Source organism: Hyperolius riggenbachi, chromosome 3 (assembly GCF_040937935.1).
Source record: "Hyperolius riggenbachi isolate aHypRig1 chromosome 3, aHypRig1.pri, whole genome shotgun sequence".
NCBI lineage: Eukaryota > Metazoa > Chordata > Amphibia > Anura > Hyperoliidae > Hyperolius > Hyperolius riggenbachi.
In genome coordinates this window covers 119,741,895-119,768,407 of record NC_090648.1, presented here as the reverse complement: position 1 = coordinate 119,768,407, position 26,513 = coordinate 119,741,895, and the positions used below count along the sequence as shown (strand labels likewise).

General features: G+C 42.6%; 1 protein-coding gene across 3 annotated transcripts in view; it reads right to left on the bottom strand.

Moving 5' to 3' along the window:
- Positions 1 to 26,513, bottom strand: part of PROM2 (prominin 2) — a 161,712-nt gene that overhangs the window by 21,884 nt on the left and 113,315 nt on the right. For all 3 annotated transcript variants that reach the window (XM_068274833.1, XM_068274832.1, XM_068274834.1), the window contains exons 18-20: positions 11,315 to 11,368; positions 6,676 to 6,756; positions 5,305 to 5,373 (exon numbers count right to left, since the gene is read on the bottom strand). In XM_068274833.1, the coding sequence (XP_068130934.1) occupies positions 5,305 to 5,373; positions 6,676 to 6,756; positions 11,315 to 11,368 (204 nt within the window). The remainder of the gene's footprint in view (positions 1 to 5,304; positions 5,374 to 6,675; positions 6,757 to 11,314; positions 11,369 to 26,513) is intronic.

Sequence of the window (26,513 nt, the reverse complement as noted above, 5' to 3'; positions counted from 1 at the left end):
TGTTCTGCGCAAGCATGTTTCTCGACAGACTGAACAGTGCATTAGGGATGCTCGGAAAATTCCGCGGAATTATAAATTCCGTGATTCCGGCCGGAATTAGCTTAATTCCGATTCCGGTAGTCAAATCGGAATTCCTATACCTCTCAAACGGAATTCCGCGGAAAATTTATAATACCGACGGAATTTTCCGGAATAACACAAAATCTCTCTCTCTCTTCCTCCTCCTCCTCCTCCCTCCCTCCCTCCATCTCATGCAGTAGGGAATTGCAGATTTTCAAAACAGCTTATATACCATAGCTGGGATTTGAACCCAGAACCTAGTGTGTAGTAGGTATCTGTCTTACCCTCTAGACCATGACCCACACTACATGCTAAAGCTGGCGGTAGCATAAACCATACTTCCATTATGATCAATTCGATAGAAAAAGTAGCATGATTAAGGATTTGTACTTTTTGAAAAGCATGCTTATATACCATAGCTGGGATTTGAACCCAGAACCTAGTGTGTAGTAGGTATCTGTCTTACCCTCTAGACCATGAACCACACTGCATGGTAGTAGGTATCTGTCTTACCCACTAGTAAGGCTGAGGCTGGAGAGGCTGCAGCCTCAGGGCGCAGTGTAGGAGGGGGTGCACAATTCATTCAGCTGTCATTCCCAATTGTGTTTGAAGCAGAAAGAAATAAGAAAAGGTGAGAGAGAGAGAGAGGAATGCGGAATTGTGCCGGAAACGGAAATCGGCTATTCCGACCATGCCTGCAGTGCATGTGCAGGACGCTTACAGCTACAGGCCATTGATCGATCCAGGCGCGAGGGTGAGCCACACATGCACAGTTGCACATGACTTTGGCCAAGGTCGCGCACCTAATGGAGCCACCAGCGGGACCATGAAGGGCACCCAAAGGATGCAGTGGGACCTCGCAGAGTCACGGGCTAGTTTAGATTTCCGTTTTGCTCATCTGCTTGGGGTCCCTTTACCTTTTCTGATAACTTAGATACCAGCAAAGAACATTTTTTTCTTTTGTCAAAACTGAATTTTTTGGGGGTGCTTGATTAGTTGAAAATAAAGTTCCACTGTCTCCTTCCGTGGTGGTATAAGCAATACCTGACAGGCTTCTCTCCCATCCAGTGGCTCTCTCCGGGTGGCAAACCGGTAAGACGTTCCTATGGGCACTGTAGGATGTCGGGACGCAGCTCTACTTACTATGCCGCTCACTTCCTAGTCCTCCGACCTAAGCGGTGACATCGCTTCCTGTAGTGCGTCTGTCAAGTATTGCTTATACCACCACGGAAGGAGACAGTGGATCACTCGGATGCGGAGGGTGAGATTCACACTATCTATTACGCAAATTTCATATGCATCAACGTATGATTGCACTTAAGTGACCTTAACTGGTAATATTCCTGGAATTAAACAGCAGTATTGCATGATTGTGACGTTTGAATCAAGATTCAAGAATAGTAGGAAGCTTGAACGTATACCTTTTGGGAATTTTTGAGTTCCACATACCTCATCTATATAATTTTTATTTTTGATATATATACTTTTAAGGGGAACCAGCATACCCGAGTGTGTGTGAGAGTGAGTGGATGGGGATAATGCATATATGAAACTGTTCTTTAGTGTATTAACACATTTTAATAAATTGATTTATCGATCAGAATTTTATTGTGAACATTTATGTCTAGCGCACCTTTATTGATTTTATAAGATTTACTATTTGCGATAGGTGGGGAGTAGGGGGAGGCCCCACCTGGAAGGTTGCAGCAGGAGGTGGAGTATTATTGTACCTAGTGTATATCAATAGGATACCGAATATGTATAAAATATTAATAATAGCGCCCTCCATTGTTGATTGTGATTAGAAACTTCATTGGTAAGCATGGAAAAATTGCAATCCAAAAATTTGCATACAAATGTGCACACAATTGTAAAAATGCAGAGGAAAAATCAAAACAAAATACCTAAAAAATCATAAAATGCAGTTTCGAGCATATGGGTAGTCGCATCGCATGCAGAATTTGAAAGGATGAGTGTGAACAGCCCCTTTCTGATTTTAGCTTTGTTTTAAAATACGGGCATGTGACTCACACTGCTCACATTAAAAAAGGCCTTACGCCTCCATACTCTATGTTTGCTGAAGTGCTAAAAAAGCTGCATAGAGATTGTGTGAAGTAGAGAAATCGGGGAAGACAATAGATTTATGAAGCAATAGCTACGTTTTAGAAGTACTGTAGTTCTTAAACAGAAATCGTCACACGTTGCAACCTGTTTACTATAAATATAGGCAAAAGAGTATTAGCTTTACTGTACATACTGGAGAAGACATGTCAACATACTAAAATGGGGTCACCGCAATAAGCTATTGCTGCACGTTTTTAAGACATTTGAAGTATAAGTACACTAATAGTCTCAACATGACATGCACTTCAAAAGTTATGCTATTATGCTATGTTATGCTATTAGAAAACAGGTTTTACCTGCTGAACATATGGAATCTGCCCATTAAGCAACAGAAACTATACACACCCTGAATACTGAAGAAGTAATAAGTAGGTGCTGTGTATGGCATGGCAGTAATGACAGCAATAAATTAATGAGTTATAAATAAATAGTTATCCATTACACATCCCTGTGCATGTGCCAAATACAAACTAACAGTGCAATTACCATTAACCTCCTTGGCGTTATGATTCTTTTTGGATTTTAGGGTCTAAAAGCGGTGCAATTTTTTGCACCCTTTCAGATTCTAAAACCTGGAAAAAATGATGCTGCCAGGGAGATCTGCAGCAGTTTTACTATCACTCACCTCCCTGGCTCCAGCGCTGCAGTTATGCCTCCATCCTCTGGGTGGCGCTGCAACACTAAAGTAAAATTGCCGGCTGTTGTCATGACGACAGCCGACGATCTCACCAGGAGGAAGCAGAGCCCCGGAGGAGAGGAAGAAGAATGGTGTCCGACGTCTGGATCCCCAGAAGGTATGTAGAAATGGCAGCTGCACGCTATACTCTGCACACAGCCTCCGGCAGCTACCCCGAGCATTGATCGGGATTACGGCTCTTAGCTGTGGTTTTCCGCCCCAACCCTAGCTCGGGATCACCGCTAAGGTGGTTAAAGGACAATTGAAGTGAGAAGAATATGGAGGCTGCCATATTTATTTTCTTTTACCAGTTGCCGGGCTAGTGATCTCTTTGGCTGCAGTAGTGTCTGACAGGGGCGTAACTAGAAATCACTTTGCTCTTGTGCAAAACTTTGGATGGGTCCCTCACCTCCTTCCCCAGGTATAGATGCCCCAGTATAAATAACCAGATATAGGTGCGCCTAATATAGGCAGGTATAGGTGCCCTCAGTGTAGCTAGTATTGGTTCCCCCAGTATAGCCAGGTATAGGTGCCCCAATTATAGCCCGGTATAGGTGCCCCCAGTATAGCCAAGTATAGGTAGCCCCAGTATAGCCCGGTATAGGTGTCCCCAGTGTAGCTAGGTATAGGTGCCCTCAGTATAGCCAGGTATATGTGCCCCCAGTATCATAGTTTAGGGCACATTTAGAGGGAAGCCAATTAACTTTTCTGTATGTTTTTGGGATGTTGGGTGAAACTGGAGAAAACCCACGCAGACATGGGGAGAACATACAAACCCTGTGCAGATAGTGCCCTGGCTAGGATTCGAAATGGGGCCCAGTGCTGCAAGGAAAGAGTTCTAACCACTATGCCACTATTCTGCCCATAATAGATACTGTACATAAAAGCGCTGATGAGCATGAATGTTGCAGTCTCCACCTTAGTGAGGTCCAAAATGGTAATAAGTGATTTCTTAGTACTGCCTTTGTTCTCTACTGATATCTCCACTAATATCTCTGAGCAACAATTGTTTAAATCGCAACTTAACCCTGGCAGCAAAATTGCTGTCAAAACATCTTACTTGTTAAGTGTAAGTATCGGTTTCAGCAAACAGAGAGAATCTGATTATTGGTGATCTGCAGTATCGCCAATAATACAGATGTCACCTGATTATTGATGATCTGCAGAATCACCAATAATACAAGTGTAACTAACCTCCGGACACCTAACACAGTAAATAACAATAACGACAGCAATAATTCACAAGATCGTGGAAATATCCACCACACGGCAATTCCTCAGAGGTGTGGTTACCTCTGAATGGGAACCCCGTGTGTGAGATCCTCAAACCAGGCAAAGAGAGGAATCTCGGCCCCTGGCAGTAATCGTCTGCTAGGGCAGGCGTCTCGGAGAGGCAAGCCTCAGAGATAACCCTACAGTGGGAGACGTTCCACTGAAGGGAGAAAGGTCAGACAAGCAGAGGTTCGGCAACAGAGAAGGCGGCAGCAGTACAAAAACGGAAGGCTGATTCCGAGTCGGTAAACAGGCAGGGTCGGCAACTTGAATCAGATAGGCAGAAGTACAAGAGCGATTAGAGTAAAGAGTAGTCAGGGATAGCCAGAGTCAAAACACAGGTAAATATACAAATACAATCCTAATCTAAGGTGTGACTTCCTTGGTATCAACACCTAGGAAACTGGACTAAGGTCTGAGCGCTAACACAAAATGTATTCACGACAGCAGACAAGGAGCAACTGACATCCAGCTCCTTATATGCTGAGAGTCACTCAGCCAGCCCGCCCAGAAGCCCAGCCAATCCGGAGACCTCCTGAGGTCAGCTGACTGGAGAATCATCTGACCTTCCTACGTAGGAGGTAAAAGTCCTGCCGCCTCGCGCACGTGCGCATGACCCTCTGCCTCTGAGAACCAGAGAGGCCAGGCCCCAGGTCAGCGCACGAACACGCACTGAAGTCCGCCGGCTGGTTTGCGGGACCCGCCGCCTTGTCGCCAGCCGCGGCGGCGGTGTCCCCCCTGCTCTGTGCCACAGGTTCCGCATGTGTGGCAGGAAACCACCGGCTGGGAAGCGGAGACCGCCGCCATGCTGCCCAGCGCGGTGGCGGTGCCTCCGCTAAACCTCACATTAAGCCATTTTCTTTATTGTAAGCAATATTTTTAGTTGTAGAGCATGCAGCAGTGTAAGTGTGTTAAAAGCATAGTGGTGATAGTCACTTCCAGTACTGGATAAAGGCAAACTGGGCTGCTCACTTCACTAAGAGGCTATGCAGAGAGTAGGAGAGTACACTCACAGGGCAAAAAGCAGATTCATATTTAGAATATAATAAAACAATTATTAATAATAATGGGGAATAGTAATAAAGGCTGATGATCATATTTAAAACTACACTGTCCCATTACTGTAACTGGACTTACTTTGTAACATTTCATGCTGTCATTAATTTACTTACTGTTGTTTTTACCCAGCCGATGTACTGGGTGAAGTATCCTATAGCTTGATTGAGCAGACACTTACTCTCCTGGTAAAACAACAATACATAAATAATCAGTACTGATATTTCACGTCAAGATGCCAGGATGCTCAAGCATATGTCTTTATGTCTTTGTTAGCACTAGGCGGTGTAGTGTAGGTTTTAAACTGTCTGCCATACTGTTGGGGAGATTCTACCTAACTTCCTGTCATGGATGTTAATACAAATCTTAACAAAACCCCGTCTTCCCCGCAAAACTTTGATGGGCCTTATACAACAACATTCATACCTCCTCCCCATGAGGTGACCACCATGATCTTCTTACCCATGACAAGTGTGGCCACAACAACACCTGATCTTCAGGGATGGCCCTTGTATCTTAATAATAGTAAGTAGTTGGGGTCCCTCACAGCCCTGGACCAAATATTAATTACAGACCACAGGAGCTGCCCCCTCATTAGTCATGTCTCCTTTTTCTGTTCTCAGTGACCTGGGCAAGAATATAGAAACTGATGGGCATCTTCTCTGAGCAGAGGAAACCTAGACAACAATGAAAGCCTCACAGACCATCTGGCACTTTTCCATGCTATTCCAGTCTAATGTGTAACCTACTGTAGTAACCACTTCAGGATAAAAAAGATGCATTAAATGTCCTGTTTTACACTGTTAAAGGCTATGGGACATTTAATGTGTTGCTGGCCGCTGCTGCCATGCATGCACCCGCACACTCCTGCTGCTCGCTCCTGCTGAGCCTGACACATCTGTGATTGGGGAATGGGAACATGTGTTTCCTGAGCCTGTAAGGGTAAGATCAGGGCTTCAATGAGAAGCAAATAATCATTCCCATAAAAACACTGCCTGCGTGCTCTGAGCTCTGTTTAGAGCACACAGAATAGAGTGTGTGGGGACATCTATTTGTAAAAAAAAATACATTGAAAATACACATTTTACACTATAAACTATTAACCCCTCCTTCACCCCTTCCCTGTCTCCCATAATTCCCCCCACCCCCCCTGAAAAAGTGACAGCATTTGAAAAAATACATAAGTAGTTATGGAAATCCCTTTAAAATGGATTGAAAGTAAAGTAATTACTGAAAACAAATATCACCCCCAAAAAGCCTAATTTGTGGTGGCAAAAATGAGGTGTAGATCATTAAAGTATGATAAGAAGTGATAAAGTTATTGCCAAATGAAAGGGAGCAGCGCTGAAATATGAAATTGCTCTGTTACATAAGGGAAAAACCCTTAGTTGTGACGTGGTTAAAGATATTATTTAATGTATGCCTGCCTTCAACAGTTCCACCTATATCTGCAAAGAAAATAGTTATTTTTTACCTGTTTCACTTACATTTCTAAGCATGTCTATGGTTCCTGTTATTAAAGGTCCTTTCAAAGCGTTTATATTTTCTATTGTACGCTGTATCCCAACCTGAAATATGAGGGTATTGTATGAAAAATAAAAACCATATATACAATGACAAAAAACAGAAGAAAAAAACACATGTACTTTCATCATATCCTAAAAGCCTAGGGGGAATCTGGGTCATTATTATATGCTCTTAATGCACACAACTCTGCACATTTGGGAAAGTGCACCAGACTCATGGCTGAACCCTAAACATGTCTGCAAACAAATAGCTGGCTACTTAGAACCGAATGAGTCAAACACACGCACTAGCAGAATATGTTTGGCTCAGTTTCAATTTGCATGGAACACTTGCATCCCACTGTTCACTTCTGCTGGGCCCCAGTTTACAGGGATGTTGAGACAGGCGTGTAAACTGTAACATGAGAAGCAAGCATTAAAAGAACTAGTTTTTAGATAAAAAAATGAATAAAAATCAATAAATAAATAAAATAAATAAACATTATATATATATATATATTTATCATTATTATTTATTGTATTTATAAAGCGCCAACATATTACGCAGCACTGAGCAATAATAATAATAATGATAACAATAATAATAAATAAAAATAGTATAACTTTGGATGGATTATTCTATAACTGGCCCTATTTAAGAAAATTATTAAATGAAAATAGAATTATTATCAAGAAAAATGTCCTTGTCTTTAGCTGATATCTTCTCACTTCTAATGAACACTTGTATGTACAGTGCCATTCCGGCATATAACTAGGTTGTGTTTGTTTTTTCTTTTTCTCTCTGAAAGGATTAATTATTCAGGTATGCAACAGACAGTTTCTCTCTAGTCAGAGCTAGTTGGACTATAGCACCCTTCAGTGATAATGTATTACAGCCATAAAACTCCTTCCTGGCAGAGAAAAGCCTCTGAGTGCATGGTACAGAGAAAAAGATCAATAGTTCATAGATTGTGGCTCTGAACTGTGTCAGACTGTGCGATTCAGCTGAGACAATGAGACAATAAAACACTAAACCTACTTTTTTTTTAGCTTTACCCCCCCCCCCCAAAAAAAACAAAAAAAACATGAGGAGTATTGCTTTAAATGTACACAGTGCAGAGCCATACCTTCCCAAAGTGCTGTCATTGTGGATCTTGAACATCAAGTAATCACAATAGCATTGCCTTTATATTGCATTTGGGGCCTCCACATACTGTGTTTCCCCGAAAATAAGACAAGGTATTTTTACTCTAAAAGATGTGTTAGGGCTTATTTTCAGGGGAAGGTTTTATTTTTTATGAACCATCTACAGTTATTTTTAAACCAAAAAAAATCAGCATTTATTCAAATATAGTCATGCCATTACATACATTCGGGAACATCATCATAATTCTAGAAATACGCCTTTATTTACAAGTAATATATTGTTGCCAAACATTGTACTATGAACATAATTTAAATGTTGTGATAACTGGGACAAATAGAAAATAAAATGGGTGGGCTTTATCTTTAGCAGCATTCTTTATTTTTAAAATATAGAGGATGGAATTGGAGAAATAGTGATTTCTTTCATTTTTTTCTTGGGAGTTAAGTATTGATTTTTTTTATGAATTATAACTAGGGCTTATTTTTTGGGGTAGGGCTTATAATTCCAGCATACTCAAATCTTATTTTTGTGGAAACCGGTCTTACTTTTGGGTATATGTGATGATTTGCTCAGCTGCCTGTGCAGGCAGGCAGCCTTTTGACCATTGTGTAGGTTTGCATGCTGCAGGACTCTGGAAAGAAGAACTTCTGTCAGTTTTGCAGCTTGTGCTTGCAGAGGAATTTGCATACGTTGTCATGCAAATTGCCTGGCCACATTCATTGGAGGCGTGTACTATAAGTACTATGTCTTTCCCACAATGCTTCGCTGGTCATAAGGATTTCATCCTATGTAACACTCCTGGTGGGGTGTCAGCCTTACTCTCTGTTTGAAGATCAGCTTAGAGTAATTCCTGGAAACTGTGCTAGGCAGATTTTGCTAGTGCAGTTAGGATTGTTTATCTGTTTTGTTTGTCTGTTGCGATTGTCCTGTCCCAGCGGTGGTCGATAGGAAGTCGTTCTGATCTCTGTTCTTGGAGCTTAGCTGGTGCAGCGGTTGCTACCAGCTATCTCTTCTGTTCTGCCTCTCTGGATCGCACTAGCCACTTTTCGCTAGCGCTGTGGATCCTTCTGTTCTGTCTCTTGGGATTGCGCTAGCCACTTTTCGCTAGCGCTGTGGATCCTTCTGTTCTGTCTCCTGGGATCGCGCTAGCCACTTTTCGCTAGCGCTGTGGATCCTTCTGTTCTGCTACTCTGTACCTGGATCGCGCTAGCCACTTTTCGCTAGTGCTGTGGATCCTATCTCTCGCTTGTCCCTGTTTTCGTGTGTCTGTCTTGTTTGCTACGACCGCTTGCTGGAGGCTCGGTGAGGTAACCGTTAAGCAAGCGTTCGCGTCCTCTGTTTCATGTTTGTCTGTCGATGGTTAGTTAGGCGTGCTTGTCTCTATTGTGCTTATCACGTGGAGACTGCGCATAACCGCGTGCACTGTTGCGAATGAGTGCGGTGTTCGCGGTTAGCTAGCGTTTGTTATTTTCCGCATCTTCTCATTGTATTATTTGCTGTGCCTTTGCTACCCTCGTATTCTATTCTGATCTGCCTTGTGTCACGTCTGGCGATCGCACCTCTCGCGATCGCGTTCCTATTTCATATCTGCTGTTGTGTGTGCGCGGTCGCGGGGTGGCGACTGGATTGGCGCACACACATACAACCTGTCCCTTTGCTTGTTCTCATTCGCAATTGCCTCTCTTGCGATTGCGTTCTGCGCTTCGTACAATTCCTGTCTGGCATTTGTGGAGGTACAGAGGATTGGTTCCTCTGCACTCCCCAGCGCCATCTGCCGACAGGAATTTCCCTCTACAGGTGCGTAGCACCTTTTGCTGGGTGCCTGCAATTACACGCTTGTGGAGGATTTCCGCCGTGTCAGCGCACGCGTTGTGCGCTGATCACGGAGAAAGTTCCACAATCGTTACAGTATATTTCTTCTAGTTGGGGAGGCGACTGTAGGTGGGGGTCACTTAAAGCTTTTTCAAGCATATGTATAATAAGGCTCATGCATAAACATGCTTCAGCAGTTTACATTTACTTACTACCACACTCAAACATAATAAAGAGACACTAGGGGCCATATGCAATTCTCTTTTTCACCTGAGTTTTCTCGTAGGAGATAATTTTTCATCTTTGATTCTAAATAACTTTCCAGTACTTTTCAACTAAAAAAGTACCAAAAAGTTGCTTAAAAAGTACTATCAAGATTATTGTGAGCATGTTCTTGCCTTCTGGGGGCTTAAAGGGCATTTTATTGACAAGTTTAAAAATATCACCTAGGAGAAAACTCAGGTGAAAAAATGAATTGCATATGTCCCATGGGGCCATATCCAATTCACCTTTTCTCCTACATTTTCTACCAGGAGATAATGTTTCATCCTCTATTCATCCTATGTTTAAAATACATTTTCAACACACTACAATTGAAAAAGTGGCAAAAACTAGGTAAAAACGTATGGTCAATATTATTCTGAGTATTTTCTTGCTTGCTGGTGGCTTAAAAGATATTTTATTTATAAAGTGTGAAAATATCTCAGAGGAGAAAACTTAGGCCCTTATGCAATTATTTTTGTTCCTGAGTTTTCTGATGTAGATAATGGCCTCAATTCACTAAGATCATGCTGGAGATAATAAGGCAAGAGAAAACTTACCTCCACACAGTAAGAGAGTTATCTTATCTCTTCATTCCTTAAGTTACCTCCTTTGTAGCTAATTTACCTCCTCTGTAGTTATTTTCACACGCAGTTAATAAACAGCCTGGCCCATATGCAATTCCTTTTTTCACCTGAGTTTTCTCCTAGGTGATATTTTGAAAGTTGTCAATAAAATGATTCTTAAACCATCAGCAAGTAAACAAATGCTCAAAATAATTTTGATAGTACTTTTTACATACTTTTTGATACGTTTTCCATTGCAAAGTGCTAAAATGTTATTTTAAATTGAAGATGAATTTTTTTCTCGTAGGAGAAAACTCATGTGAAAAAGTGAATTGCATATGGCCCCTGTCTTTAACTCTGGAGTTATTTTAAGGATTGAAGAGTTAACTTAAAGACAGAAGAGTTAACTTTAGGTTTGCCTGAGGTAAAATGTTTCCTGAATACAACATGCCTCATCACCATGGTGACCACTCTAGAAACATTATTAAAGACAGGAGATAAGCTTAGTGAATTGAGGCCAATGTTTCATCTTCTCCTTAAAATACATTTTCAGCACTCTGCAATTGAAAATGTACTAACCAAAAAGATTGTGAAAAACACTGTCAACATTATTCTATATGTATTTTCTTATTTGCTGGTGGTCTTAAAGACATTTTATTGACAAGATATGAGAATATCACCTAGGAGAAAATACAGGAGAAAAAGTTAATTGCATATGGGCCTTGAACTAGTTAACAGGGCAGAAGAGCAGTTCTTTCTCCTACCCATTCACCTGGCAGTTCCATACCAGCATTAACATTCATTTTTTTAAACAGTAATTATGATTACAACTCACTTTAAGTGTAGGTCCTACAGGAGCCAAAGTAGAAATACTGTTGTTCAACTTCCGCTGCAAAACAATTGTAAATTTTAGGTTATTTCATGTCATCTCCACAGAAATATGATATTAGTAACAACAGTTATTATTATTAATTGTATTTATAAAGCGCCAACATATTACGCAGTGCTGGACAATAAATAGGGATACATACATTGCAACAAGGGGTGACAGACAGAGAGGTAGCAAACCGTTATACAACATAGCACAAGGTTATACATACAATCAGGGTATAAAATGTGTTTTACCGAGATCCGGCAAAACAAGTCCTAGTTAGTCCATGAGAAGGGTGTGATTGCTGGGGTAGTAAACTTAGGAAGAGCACGCTAAAGGGGCCCATACACCTAACAATTTACCCGCCGATATACAGCTGATCCGATCACAGTGATCGAATCGGCTGTGAAATCGCAACGATCGGCAGCACACCGCTGAGAGAACGATCGATTTCTGTCTGAAATCGGTCGTTCCCGTCAATTCCCGTTGATCCGTCCGTGCGGAAGATTTTTCTCGATCGCCGGCGGGTCGGGAGTGCGTCGATAGCGGCGTTCGAATGCCCGACGACCGACGCAATACAGCGGTTATACATTACCTGCTCCGGCGGCGCGAATCTCCTGGTCTCTGCTGTCTTCTTCTCCGCTCCGGACCGTTCCTGTAGCTACACAGAACTTCCTGTCTCGGCAGGAAGTTTAAACAGTAGAGCGCGCCCTCTACTGTTTAAACTTCCCCTGGACAGGAAGTTCAGTAGCTGCAGGAATTGTCCGGAGCGGAGAAGAAGACAGCAGAGACCAGGGGACTCGGGCCGGCCGGAGCAGGTAATGTATGAGGGGGGGGGCGGCAGCAGCTCCACAGATTGTGATCGGTTTCAGGCTGAAATCGATTCACAATCTGTTTGCAGTAAAGGTGGCCATACGATCCCTCTCTGATCAGATTCGATCAGAGAGGGATCTATCTGTTGGTCGAATCTGATGGCAAATCGACCAGTGTATGGCCACCTTAAGGGAGGGGGGAGGCCCTGCCAAAGGCTTGCAATCTAAAGGGTGGGGGAGGGATACATAAGGTAGGACTGTGGAAAGGAAAAGGTGGATGACTGAGAGAGTTAGAGTGTGGTAGATGTGGGGTAGGCCACAACAACAGTTGCCATTTATAGCTAATAAAGTGGGCTGATGAAGTGTTAGCAGAATGAAGGAGGAAATATAAAACCCTCTAAAATAGTTTTGAAGAGACCAAATTATTAGTTTTAAAAAGTAGCAAATTGCAAAGTACAATAACAACAACAATGAAACATTTGTAATGTGCTTTTCTCCCATAGGGCTCAAAGCACATAAGCTTGCCTCGGATCAGTACATAGTGATGTGTGCAGCGGAAAAGTTATGTGATCATAAACAGGTGGCTTCTCAGTTTTGATTTAATGTGCCCAGGGTTGGAGCTGTCTTGATTAAGTATGGCAAGGCACTCCACAAGGTAGGGGCAGCATGGCAGAAAGCTTTGGCTCCACAGATTTTTAGTTGAACTCTGGGGGTGGTCAGTTGATTGGATCCTTTTGATCTGAGGTTGTGTGAGGGGTGAATCCTTCAGTTATCCAGGGCCTAGGTTGTGTAGGAATTTGAATGTTTGAATAAGACTTGTAGACTTGGGAAAAATATTTCAATTAGGAACTTTTTACAATTCTGTCCTATTTAAATTTTTATGGTAACCTAATTGAGGGCAAATTAAGAAGCTTGTCAGGATATTGCATAATGTGGGGATAAGACTGTCAGCTAGATCTGTAGACCTGGAAGGAATTCAAAGCTAGTGGACATTAGCTACTAACATACCATGATTTAGTTTGCCAGGTAACAATATTTTTTAAAAACGTCCCTGACAGGTAGACCAGGAGATTTGGCTCTGCCAAGAAACATCAGCAAATTAGAATTCCCTTATCAAGTGAAAATGCCACTATCTTTGGTACGTACACAGCATGAAAAACATAACACTGTGCTAATTCATCTGTAGAATATACATTTTTCCTAAATCTGGGTGGGTAATTCACTTGCCCTATAGGATTACTGAATGTACTAAACCAGATAAACTAACTGCTGATTTTCTCAGTATTCCTCCAGGACAGGTGCACTATGAGATGATAAGAAAGAAATCACCAATCTTAGGATAGGATCACTGCTTACAGTACTTGCGTATTATATTTGATTGACTGCATTTATAAATTGTAACTGATAACATCTTGAGGAAGTATAACATTTTTTCCATATTGTCACTTTGCATATGTCCACTAGTTATCAAAACTCAGATGCTCTTCTACAATTTGCTTTCATACATGAATGTGGTTACTGATTGAACATGCCTGCATTATATATAACTTGACCCGGCAATTTTATTCTTAGATGCTCTATCATCTTGGGCTTGATTCACAAAGCGGTGCTAACAGTTAGCACACTGCTGAAAAGCCCTTTATCACGCCTAAACTCAGTTTAGGCGTGATACATTTAGGTGTGATAAGTTTAGGCATGATAAGTTTAGGTGTGATCAGTTTAGGTGTAATAAGTTTAGGTGTGATAAGTTTAGGTGTGATAAGTTTAGGTGTAATAAGTTTAGTTGTGATAAGTTTAGGTGTGATAAGTTTAGGTGTGATAAGTTTAGGCATGATAACTATAGCACCAACTGGGTTAGCACCGCAGTGCACAGCTGATCAAAAGTTTTGCGCAAGCAAAGTCTGGTGCACTTCGCATAGAGTTTAATAGCGCTGCTTTGCTTGCGGGACTTTGCGCACGATCTACACTTATCTAAACTTATCACGCCTAAACTGTTTTTTCACCAGCGTGGTGCAATGGTTATCACGCCTAAAAGTCTCTAACTGGGTTAGCACCGCTTTGGGAATCAAGCCCCTTGTGTTGTTCCATAAAAATGTTAGAATTAAAAACCTGTGCTCTACAGTGCTACTGCGCCTGTGCAGAACGCTCCTGGCTATGGCAAGTGTGCGCACCCTCGTATGCGCAGAAGCCACCGACACCGGAGCCGTGGCAAGGTACACAGAGACTTCTAGGGGCTGAAGGAAGCCCCAGGTAAGTAAAGCTGAAGTTTTTTTTAGGTCTTGTATCCTTTTAGAATGTTCTGTCAAAAACTGAAAAATAACTATCAATTAACAAAAGAACTTATTATTATGGCACATGGAATTCTAACTAAAAAGACTGTAATTGTTCACTTGGATCAAATGGATATTTCATGACCTCATGTTATGAAGTACAGAGCTCCCAACGTGGAAAAAAGTCTAAAAATAATGGATGTATTTGTTTTGATAGATTTTAAAAATCTAATATCTTACGATTAAACGCCAACTTTCTTCAAAAAAAACCTTACATTTTCAAAGTACTTAATGTTAGATATTTATCTTCCTCAATGTTGCAAGAAAAGGGAATGTAGAATGGCTGTAAGGCCCCGTTCACACTGCACGTGTTACCAGCCGCGTTTTGGAAACGCGTGCAGGTGGCCGACACGCACGACATCAGACATTGCATAGAGTGCAATGTCTGATGTTCACACTGCATGCGTTCCAGACCTGTGCGGTCCGGGAACGCATGCTGCACGCATTTTGTGCGAAAACGCGTGGCTGTCCCATTCACTTTTCAGTGATGGGATCAGCCACGCAACGCACACAAACGCGGATGGCGTGCGTTCGTACGCGTTGCGTTTCGCGTGCGTGCCTGTCCGCGTTTGTAATGTGAACGAGGCCTAAATGTTTATTACATCACAGGCCTAATGTTAGAATAACACATCAACCAGTAAGAACATCCATGGGACAAAGAACTAAATGTCCAAATTATATATGAATGTAACCCAATATCATTTTGTAGGGACTTGTCCCTTAAAACAATTAAAACCAAAGTGCCATGATAATGGATGGAACCAGGTCCAATAAACACTATAAGCACACACACACACACACACACACACACACACAAACACACACACACACACGCACACACACACACGGACACACACACGCACGCACGGACACACACACACACACACACACACACACACACACACACACACACACACACACACACACACACACACACACACACACACACACACACACACACAGTACAGACCAAAAGTTTGGACACACCTTCTCATTCAAAGAGTTTCTTTATTTTCATGACTATGAACATTGTAGATTCACACTGAAGGCATCCAAACTATGAATTAACACATGTGGAAGTATAGTACATAACCAAAAAGTGTGAAACAACTGAAAATATGTCATATTCTAGGTTCTTCAAAGTAGCCACCTTTTGCATTGATTACTGCTTTGCACACTCTTGGCATTCTCTTGATGAGCTTCAAGAGGTAGTCACCTGAAATGGTTTTCATTTCACAGGTGTGCCCTGTCAGGTTTAATAAGTGGCATTTCTTGGCTTATAAATGGGGATGGGACCATCAGTTGCGTTGTGGAGAAGTCAGGTGGATACACAGCTGATAGTCCTACTGAATAGACTGTTAGAATTTGTATTATGGCAAGAAAAAAGCAGCTAAGTAAAGAAAAACGAGTGGCCAGCATTACTTTAAAAAATGAAGGTCAGTCAGTCCGAAAAATTGGGAAAACTTTGAAAGTGTCCCCAAGTGCAGTCTGAAAAACCACCAAACGCTACAAAGAAACTGGCTCACATGTGGAAAGGAAGACCAAGAGTCATCTCTGCTGCGGAGGATAAGTTCATCCGAGTCAACAGCCTCAGAAATCGTAGGTTAACAGTAGCTCAGATTAGAGACCAGGTCAATGTCACACAGAGTTCTAGCAGCAGACACATCTCTAGAACAACTGTTAAGAGGAGACTGTGTGAATCAAGTCTTCATGGTAGAATATCTGCTAGGAAACCACTGCTAAGGACAGGCAACAAGCAGAAGAGACTTGTTTGGGCTAAAGAACACAAGGAATGGACATTAGACTAGTGGAAATCTGTGATTTGGTCTGATGGGTCCAAGTTTGAGATTTTTGGTTCCAACCATCATGTCTTTGTGTGACTTAGAAAAGGTGAACGGATGGTCTCTACATGCCTGGTTCCCACCGTGAAGCATGGAGGAGGAGGTGTGATGTTGTGGGGGTGCTTTGCTGGTGACACTGTTGGGGATTTATTCAAAATTGAAGGCATACTGAACCAGCATGACCACCACAGCATCTTGCAGCGGCATGCTATTCCATCCGGTTTGCGTTTAGTTGGACCATCATTTATTTTTCAACAAGACAATGACCCCAAACACACCTCCAGGCTGTGTAAGGGCTATTTGACCAGGGTGCTGCGCTAGATGACCTGGCCTCCACAGTCACCAGACCTGAACCCAATCGAGATGGTTTGGGGTGAGCAGAGTGAAGGCAAAAGGGCCAACAAGTAGAGTTGGGCCGAACGGTTCGCCTGCGAACGGTTCCATGCGAACTTCAGTGGTTCGCGTTCGCGTCCCACAGGCGAACTTTTGCGGAAGTTCGGTTTGCCCCATAATGCACCATGAGGGTCAACTTTGACCCTCTACATCACAGTCAGCAGGCCCAGTGTAGCCAATTAGGCTACACTAGCCCCTGGAGCCACTCCCCCCCTTATAAAAGGCATGCAGCGGCGGCCATTACGCTCACTCGTGTGCCTACGTTAGTGAAAGTAGGGCAAGCTGCTGCAGACTGTCTCTCATAGGGAAAGATTAGTTAGGCTTAGCTTGTTCCTGGCTGCATACCTGTTCTGTTCAGTGAACCTGCCACTGCATACCTGTTCTGTGAACCCACCACTGCATACCTGTTCTGTGAACCCACCACTGCATACCTGTTCTGTGAACCCACCACTGCATACCTGTACTGTGAACCCACCACTGCATACCTGTTCTGTGAACCTACCACTGCATACCTGTTCTGTGAACCCACCACTGCATACCTGTTCTGTGAACCCACCACTGCATACCTGTACTGTGAACCCACCACTGCATACCTGTTCTGTGAACCCACCACTGCATACCTGTTCAGTGAACCTGCCACTGCATACCTGTTCTGTGAACCCACCACTGCATACCTGTTCTGTGAACCCGCCACTGTATACCTGTTCTGTTCAGTGAACCCGCCACTGTATACCTGTTCTGTTCAGTGAACCTGCCACTGCATACCTGTTCTGTGAACCCGCCACTGCATACCTGTTGTGTTCAGTGAACCCGCCACTGTATACCTGTTCAGTGAACCTGCCACTGCGTACCTGTTCTGTGAACCCACCACTGTATTCCTGTTCAGTGAACCCGCCACTGCCGTCACTACACAAACAGCTGTTTGCGGTGCATTACACAGTGAGTTTGGTGTGTCAGTGTGAAGCAGTACCTTAATTACACTACCTGATTGATGTATACACATGCAAGATGTTTTAAAGCACTTTAGGCCTGTCATTTAGCATTCAATGTGATTTCTGCCCTTAAAACGCTGCTTTGCGTCAAATCCAGATTTTTCCCGGGGACTTTTGGCGTGTATCCCACTCCGCCATGCCCCCCTCCAGGTGTTAGACCCCTTGAAACATCTTTTCCATCACTTTTGTGGCCAGCATAATTTTTTTTTTTTCAAAGTTCGCATCCCCATTGAAGTCTATTGCGGTTCGCGAACTTTAACGCGAACCGAACCTTCCGCGGAAGTACGCGAACCCGGTTCGCGAACCTAAAATCGGAGGTTCGGCCCAACTCTACCAACAAGTGCTAAGCATCTCTGGGAACTCCTTCAAGACTGTTGGAAGACCATTTCAGGTGAGTACCTTTTGAAGCTCACCAAGAGAATGCCAAAAGTGTGCAAAGCAGTAATCAAAGCAAAAGGTGGCTACTTTGAAGAACCTAGAATATGACATATTTTCAGTTGTCTCACACATTTTGGATATGTACTATACTTCCACATGTGCTAATTCATAGTTTGGATGCCTTTAGTGTGAATCTACAATGTTCATAGTCATGAAAATAAAGAACACTCTTTGAATGAGAAGGTGTGTCCAAACTTTTGGTCTGTACTGTATATATATATATATATATATATATATATATATATATATATATATATATATATATATATACAGTACAGACCAAACGTTTGGACACACATATATATATATATATATATATATATATATATATATATATATATATATATATATATATATATATATATATATATATATATATATATACACACAGTTGGATGCAAAAGTTTGGGCAACCTTGTTAATCGTCATGATTTTCCTGTATAAATCGTTGATTGTTACAATAAGAAATGTCAGTTTAATATATCATATAGGAGACCCACACAGTGATATTTGAGAAGTGATTTGAAATGAAGTTTATTGGATTTACAGAAAGTGTGTAATAAGGGGAAGGAAACAGATTCAGATTTATTCCAGAGAAAATTTGATTTTCATATAAAATGCATTGTTTTAAATACCCCAAAACTTGAAAGGCCAATTTTTATCTGCATTAACTTGTGAAAAGGGACATCTATCTTAGGACTCTTGTCCCACTATTTAATCCCCTCTGAAAATGGGAACCTACGGTTAAATCTCCTTGACAGGAATAGTTTATTTTCTAGCAATTTCTAAATAATCTTCTTTGTGGATTTATGGACGGGAAATGCAACGAGTTCCATGGCTTCCATCCCACTTTAAAGTTTATCATGCAATGCAATAGCTTTAGGCTTATCTCGTTGAATGTATAATGCAGTATAATTTGCTTTTTAATAGCTCATCTTCAGTTTTATTGAATGGGAATTTAAATTTGGTTGGTTTTCTCCCTCCTTCCTACCAACTGATGATTCTATATTCTCAAGTTACGCATGAAAAAATCCTTCTCCTCTTCAACCTTTATCTTCACTATCCTCTTGGGGAACAGACTTAAATGAGTTTATAAAAAACATAGTAGAAGTGTGGAGGGAGTTGACGTCACTCCATACATTTTAAATTGTTATGCCATTCCCTCTTTTTGAGCTTTCTTGAGTTATCTACAGGAGGGGGTAGACACTAAAGCAGGGTGATTTCTAGAGATAAGCCATCTAGGTTGCAACGTAGTGGTCAGAGTGTAGCCTCCATACAAGCACAATGGAGTGAAATGACCGTCAGGCTCCTCTCTCACTTTATGTACCAAGTTGTTTTTTAAAGCACTCTGCAAGCAGTGCTGACTACTTTCCTCATTTTTGCCCACAATATAAGTAATTAAGTATAGATGCCCCCAGTATAGCTAGCCAGGAATAGGTGCACTCAGTATAGCTAGCCAGGTGTAGGTGCCCCTAGTATAACTAGCCAGGTATAGGTGCCTATGGTAATAGGACGCCAGGTATAGGTGCCCCCAGTATAAGTAGCCAGGTATAGGTGCACTCAGTATAGCTAGCCAGGTATAGGTGTCCTCAGTCTAACTAGCCAGGTATAGGTGCCTATGGTATAGGAATCCAGGTACAGGTGCCCCCAGTATAGCTAGCCAGGTATAGGTGCCCCAAAATAAGTAGCCAAGTAGTGATGCTGCCAGTATAGAAAGCTAGTTAAAAGGTATAGGTACCCCCAGTATAAGTCGCCAGGTATAGGTACCCCCAGTATAAGTCACCAGGTATAGGTACCCCCAGTATAAGTCGCCAGGTATAGGTACCCCCAGTATAAGTCACCAGGTATAGGTACCCCCAGTATAAGTCGCCAGGTATAGGTGCTCCCAGTATAGGAAACCAGGAATAGATGCCCCCAAGATAAGTATCCAAGTATAGGTGTCCCCAGTATAGGTCGCCTGGCATAGGTGCCCCCAGTATAGGAAACCAGGTATAGGTACTCCCAGTATAAGAAGCCAAATATAGGTGTCTATAGTATAGGAAACCAGGTATAGGTGCCCTCAATATAAGGAGCCTAGAATAGGTGCCCCTTGTATTGCTAGCTAAGTGTAGGTGCCCATAGTATAGGTAACCAGTTATAGCTGTCCCCAGTATAGGAAGTCAGACATAGGTGCACTCAGTATACGTAGCAAGGTATAAGTGCCCCCAGTATAGAAAGCCAGGTATAGATGCCACCAGTAGGAAGTTAGGTATAGGTACCCACAGTATAAGTAGCCAGATATAGGTACCCCCAGTATAGGTAGACGCTGGGTGAGAGGAGGTAAGTGACACACTGAATCTAGTTGGGCCGCTACCGGAATTACTTACATGTCGAGCCTCTCGGGAGATAACAGATACATAGGTAAGTGCCTGTAAACATGCCTAAACCTCTGTGTTGGTCCTACTCCAAAGCAATCTGACTGACAAACAGCTATGAAAGTTCCTATTTATAGGAGGAGGGAAAACATCAATACTTTATAATTATAATAACATTTTTTGTTCTTAACCACTTCGGGACCACAGTCTTTTCGCCCCTTAAGGACCAGAGCCTTTTTCTCCATTCAGACCACTGCAGCTTTCACGGTTTATTGCTCGGTCATACAACCTACCACCTAAATGAATTTTACCTCCTTTTCTTGTCACTAATACAGCTTTCTTTTGATGCTATTTGATTGCTGCTGCGAGTTTTACTTTTTATTATATTCATCAAAAAAGACATGAATTTTGTCAAAAAAATGACTTTTTTAACTTTCTGTGCTGACATTTTTCAAATAAAGTAAAATTTCCCATACATTTGAGCGCGAAAGTTATTCTGCTACATGTCTTTGATAAAAAAAAAAACATTCAGTGTATATTTATTGGATTGGGTAAAAGTTATAGCGTTTACAAACTATGGTGCCAAAAGTGAATTTTCCCATTTTCAAGCATCTCTGACTTTTCTGCGCACCTGTCATGTTTCATGAGGGGCTAAAATTCCAGGATAGTACAAATACCCCCCAAATGACCCCATTTTGGAAAGAAGACATCCCAAAGTATTCAGTGAGAGGCATGGTGAGTTCATAGAAGATTTTATTTTTTGTCACAAGTTAGCGGAAAATGACAGTTTGTGACAAAAAAAAAAAAAAAAAAAAAGTTTCCATTTCTTCTAACTTGCGACAAAAAAAAATGAAATCTGCCACGGACTCACTATGCTCCTCTCTGAATACCTTGAAGTGTCTACTTTCCAGAATGGGGTCATTTGTGGGGTGTGTTTACTGTCCTGGCATTTGGGGGGTGCCTAATTGTAAGCACCCCTGTAAAGCCTAAAGATGCTCATTGGACTTTGGGCCCCTTAGCGCAGTTAGGCCGCAAAAAAGTGCCACACATGTGGTATTGCCGTACTCAGGAAAAGTAGTATAATGTGTTTTGGGGTGTATTTTTACACATACACATGCTGGGTGGGAGAAATATCTCCGTAAATGACAATTTTTTTATTTTTTTTACACACAATTGTCTATTTATAGAGATATTTCTCCCACTCAGCATGGGTATGTGGAAAAATACACCCCAAAACACATTATACTACTTCTCCTGAGTACGGCGATACCACATGTGTGGCACTTTTTTGCACCCTAACTGCGCTAAGGGGCCCAAAGTCCAATGAGTACCTTTAGGATTTCACAGGTCATTTTGAGAAATTTCGTTTCAAGACTACTCCTCACGGTTTAGGGCCCCTAAAATGCCAGGACAGTATAGGAACCCCACAAATTACCCCATTTTAGAAAGAAGACACCCCAAGGTATTCCGTTAGATGTATGGTGAGTTCATAGAAGATTTTTTTTTTTTGTCACAAGTTAGCGGAAATTGATTTTAATTGTTTTTTTTCACAAAGTGTCATTTTCCGCTAACTTGTGACAAAAAATAAAATCTTCTATGAACTCGCCATTCTCCTAACGGAATACCTTGGGGTGTCTTCTTTCTAAAATGGAGTCATTTGTGGGGTTCCTATACTGCCCTGGCATTTTAGGGGCCCTAAACCGTGAGGAGTAGTCTTGAAACCAAATGTGGCAAAATGACCTGTGAAATCCTAAAGGTACTCATTGGACTTTGGGCCCCTTAGCGCACTTAGGGTGCAAAAAAGTGCCACACATGTGGTACCGCCGTACTCAGGAGAAGTAGTATAATGTGTTTTGGGGTGTATTTTTACACATACCCATGCTGGGTGGGAGAAATATCTCTGTAAATGACAATTATTTGATTTTTTTTACACACAATTGTCCATTTACAGAGAGATTTCTCCCACCCAGCATGGGTATGTGTAAAAATACACCCCAAAACACATTATACTACTTCTCCTGAGTATGGCGATACCACATGTGTGACACTTTTTTGCAGCCTAGGTGCGCTAAGGGGCCCAACGTCCTATTCACAGGTCATTTTGAGGCATTTGTTTTCTAGACTACTCCTCACGGTTTAGGGCCCCTAAAATGCCAGGGCAGTATAGGAACCCCACAAGTGACCCCATTTTAGAAAGAAGACACCCCAAGGTATTCCGTTAGGGGTATGGTGAGTTCATAGAAGATTTTATTTTTTCTCACAAGTTAGTGAAAAATGACACTTTGTGAAAAAAACAATAACAATCCAATTTCCGCTAACTTTTGACAAAAAATAAAATATTCTATGAACTCATCATACACCTAACAGAATACCTTGGGGTGTCTTCTTTCTAAAATGGGGTCACTTGTGGGGTTCCTATACTGCCCTGGCATTTTACGGGCCCAAAACTGTGAGTAGTCTGGAAACCAAATTTCTCAAAATGACTGTTCAGGGGTATAAGCATCTGCAAATTTTGATGACAGGTGGTCTATGAGGGGGCAAATTTTGTGGAATCGGTCATAAGCAGGGTGGCCTCTTAGATGACAGGATGTATTGGGCCTGATCTGATGGATAGGAGTGCTAGGGGGGTGACAGGAGGTGATTGATGGGTGTCTCAGGGGGCGGTTAGAGGGGAAAATAGATGCAATCAATGCACTGGGGAGGTGATCGGAAGGGGGTCTGAGGGGGATCTGAGGGTTTGGCCGAGTGATCAGGAGCCCACACGGGGCAAATTAGGGCCTGATCTGATGGGTAGGTGTGCTAGGGGGTGACAGGAGGTGATTGATGGGTGTCTCAAGGTGTGATTAGAGGGGGGAAATAGATGCAAGCAATGCACTGGCGAGGTGATCAGGGCTGGGGTCTGAGGGCGTTCTGAGGTGTGGGCGGGTGATTGGGTGCCCGCAAGGGGCAGATTAGGGTCTAATCTGATGGGTAACAGTGACAGGTGGTGATAGGGGGTGATTGATGGGTAATTAGTGGGTGTTTAGAGGAGAGAATAGATGTAAACAATGGATTTGGGAGGTGATCTGATGTCGGATCTGCGGGCGATCTATTGGTGTGGGTGGGTGATCAGATTGCCCGCAAGGGGCAGGTTAGGGGCTGATTGATGGGTGGCAGTGACAGGGGGTGATTGATGGGTGGCAGTGACAGGGGGTGATTGATGGGTGATTGACAGGTAATCAGTGGGTTATTACAGGGGAGAACAGATGTAAATATTGCACGGGCGAATTGATAAGGGGGGGGGGGGTCTGAGGGCAATCTGAGCGTGTGGGCAGGTGATTGGGTGCCCGCAAGGGGCAGATTAGGGTCTAATCTGATGGGTAACAGTGACAGGTGGTGATAGGGGGTGATTGATGGGTAATTAGTGGGTGTTTAGAGGAGAGAATAGATGTAAACAATGGATTTGGGAGGTGATCTGATGTCGGATCTGCGGGCGATCTATTGGTGTGGGTGGGTGATCAGATTGCCCGCAAGGGGCAGGTTAGGGGCTGATTGATGGGTGGCAGTGACAGGGGGTGATTGATGGGTGGCAGTGACAGGGGGTGATTGATGGGTGATTGACAGGTAATCAGTGGGTTATTACAGGGGAGAACAGATGTAAATATTGCACGGGCGAATTGATAAGGGGGGGGGGGTCTGAGGGCAATCTGAGCGTGTGGGCAGGTGATTGGGTGCCCGCAAGGGGCAGATTAGGGTCTAATCTGATGGGTAACAGTGACAGGTGGTGATAGGGGGTGATTGATGGGTAATTAGTGGGTGTTTAGAGGAGAGAATAGATGTAAACAATGGATTTGGGAGGTGATCTGATGTCGGATCTGCGGGCGATCTATTGGTGTGGGGGGGTGATCAGATTGCCCGCAAGGGGCAGATCAGGGGCTGATTGATGGGTGGCAGTGACAGGGGGTGATTGACGGGTGATTGACAGGTGATTGACAGGTGATTGACAGGTGATTGACAGGTGATCAGGGGGGATAGATGCATACAGTACACGGGGGGGGGGGGGGTCTGGGGGGGGGTCTGGGGAGAATCTGAGGGGTGGGGGGGTGATCAGGAGGGAGTAGGGGGCAGATTAGGGACTTAAAAAAAAAATAGCGTTGACAGATAGTGACAGGGAGTGATTGATGGGTGATTAGGGGGGTGACTGGGTGCAAACAGTGGTCTGGGGGGTGGGCAGGGGGGGGTCTGAGGGGTGCTGTGGGCGATCAGGGGGCAGGGGGGGGGAAATCAGTGTGCTTGGGTGCAGACTAGGGTGGCTGCAGCCTGCCCTGGTGGTCCCTCGGACACTGGGACCACCAGGGCAGGAGGCAGCCAGTATAATAGGCTTTGTATACATTACAAAGCCTATTATACACTGTTGCAGCGGCGATCCGGATGCCAGTAACCCGCCGGCGCTTCCGAACGGCCGGCGGGTTACGGCGAACGGGGGGCGGAGCCAGTCCCCGGCGGCTGATCGCGTCACGAATGACGCGATCGCCGCATAGCCACTCCCGCAGCCGCCCCCGCCGATGGGCGTATTGCGGTCGTTTGGGACCGGTCTTTGCCGCCGCCCATCGGCTGGGGGCGGTCGTTAAGTGGTTAAGGGAGATCTCATTTGTAGATTTTACCTCTTCCTGAGAGGAGCCAGATCTCATAGTGTACCTCCCTTCTAATACATTTCCAGGCTCAATGATGTATGGATGGTGGGGTGCAATACAATTGTCATTTCTGACCAAGCTCTTCCAGTTCTTAGTAGGTTAATAAACTCCCCTGGCTTTTTTGAAATAATGATAGCATTGTTTGGCGCTGTGACATACGAAATCACACCTATATATAGGACATTTATTAAAATAATTATGGTGTGTAAAAGACACATAATAATACCTAAATTCTGAAATATGCTGGTATGTATGTTTACAATAATAAAAACATAAAACAATAATGCAAATAGTAATAATATAATTGTATAATTGCCATTGTAGTATCCCTTAACATATACTATTTTAAAATAATCATCCAAGCTGATCAAATTATCAGAGGTTTACTACAAAGTCTACAATTTTAAAATGTTGAGCACTTTAATGGAAATTGTCATGTCATCTTATAAATGAATAGGTATTAACTGGCCGCTAATCAGTTGGGTGCACGGAAAAGCAGAGAGACAGCTCTTCCTGCACAAGGTAAACTCGTCGAACAGCACACTCAAATTCAGTATTGATGAGTTCAAATTTCATGTTTTTGTAATTAGGACAGGAAATTTGCAATTACAACACAAAATTGTAATTCATAATCATCAGAAAATGTGTAATTTCGTAGTTTATAATTTTGTGACGTAATTTTGTGTTAAATCATAATTTCATATTCAATTTCGTGTTACTCGTAATTTTGTTATTTCTTGTAAAACAATAACATTTTTAAATCGTTATTTTGTGTTTTACATGGAAATTCATCCTGAAAATACTCGTAATTACGAAAATTTTAGTAATTATAAAAAATGTCATCAGAAAAACAATCGTAATTACAAAAACGAACATAATTACAAAAAATATATGTATGGTACTTATTCTGCTGAGTTTCCTGCAATTTAACATTACCGGTATATTTATGAAAATTATGTGAAATTTTGTAAAATCGTAATCAGCACATTGCAATCATCACTAGTGTTGAGAGGACCTGCTTTGCTTATAAACTACTTAAAGCGGACCCAAACCAAACTTTTTTAATTCAAAATATTTAGTTGCACCACTCTGACACATACAAAGACAAATAAACACTCCTTCAAGCCTATGAGCATTTCAGTGCTTGCTTTTCACCCTTCTCTTTTCATAATTAGGGTTATACAGGTGGCAGCCATTAGCAATTTCTCCATTTCCGGACACCACCTACTCCACCAGTTTGACGGATTCTGTCCCGGCAATATGAAAGGAAGGGAGGGGTTCCTCCAATAAATGTAAAATATTTTATATTTGTCATCATGCAGCTGAAAAA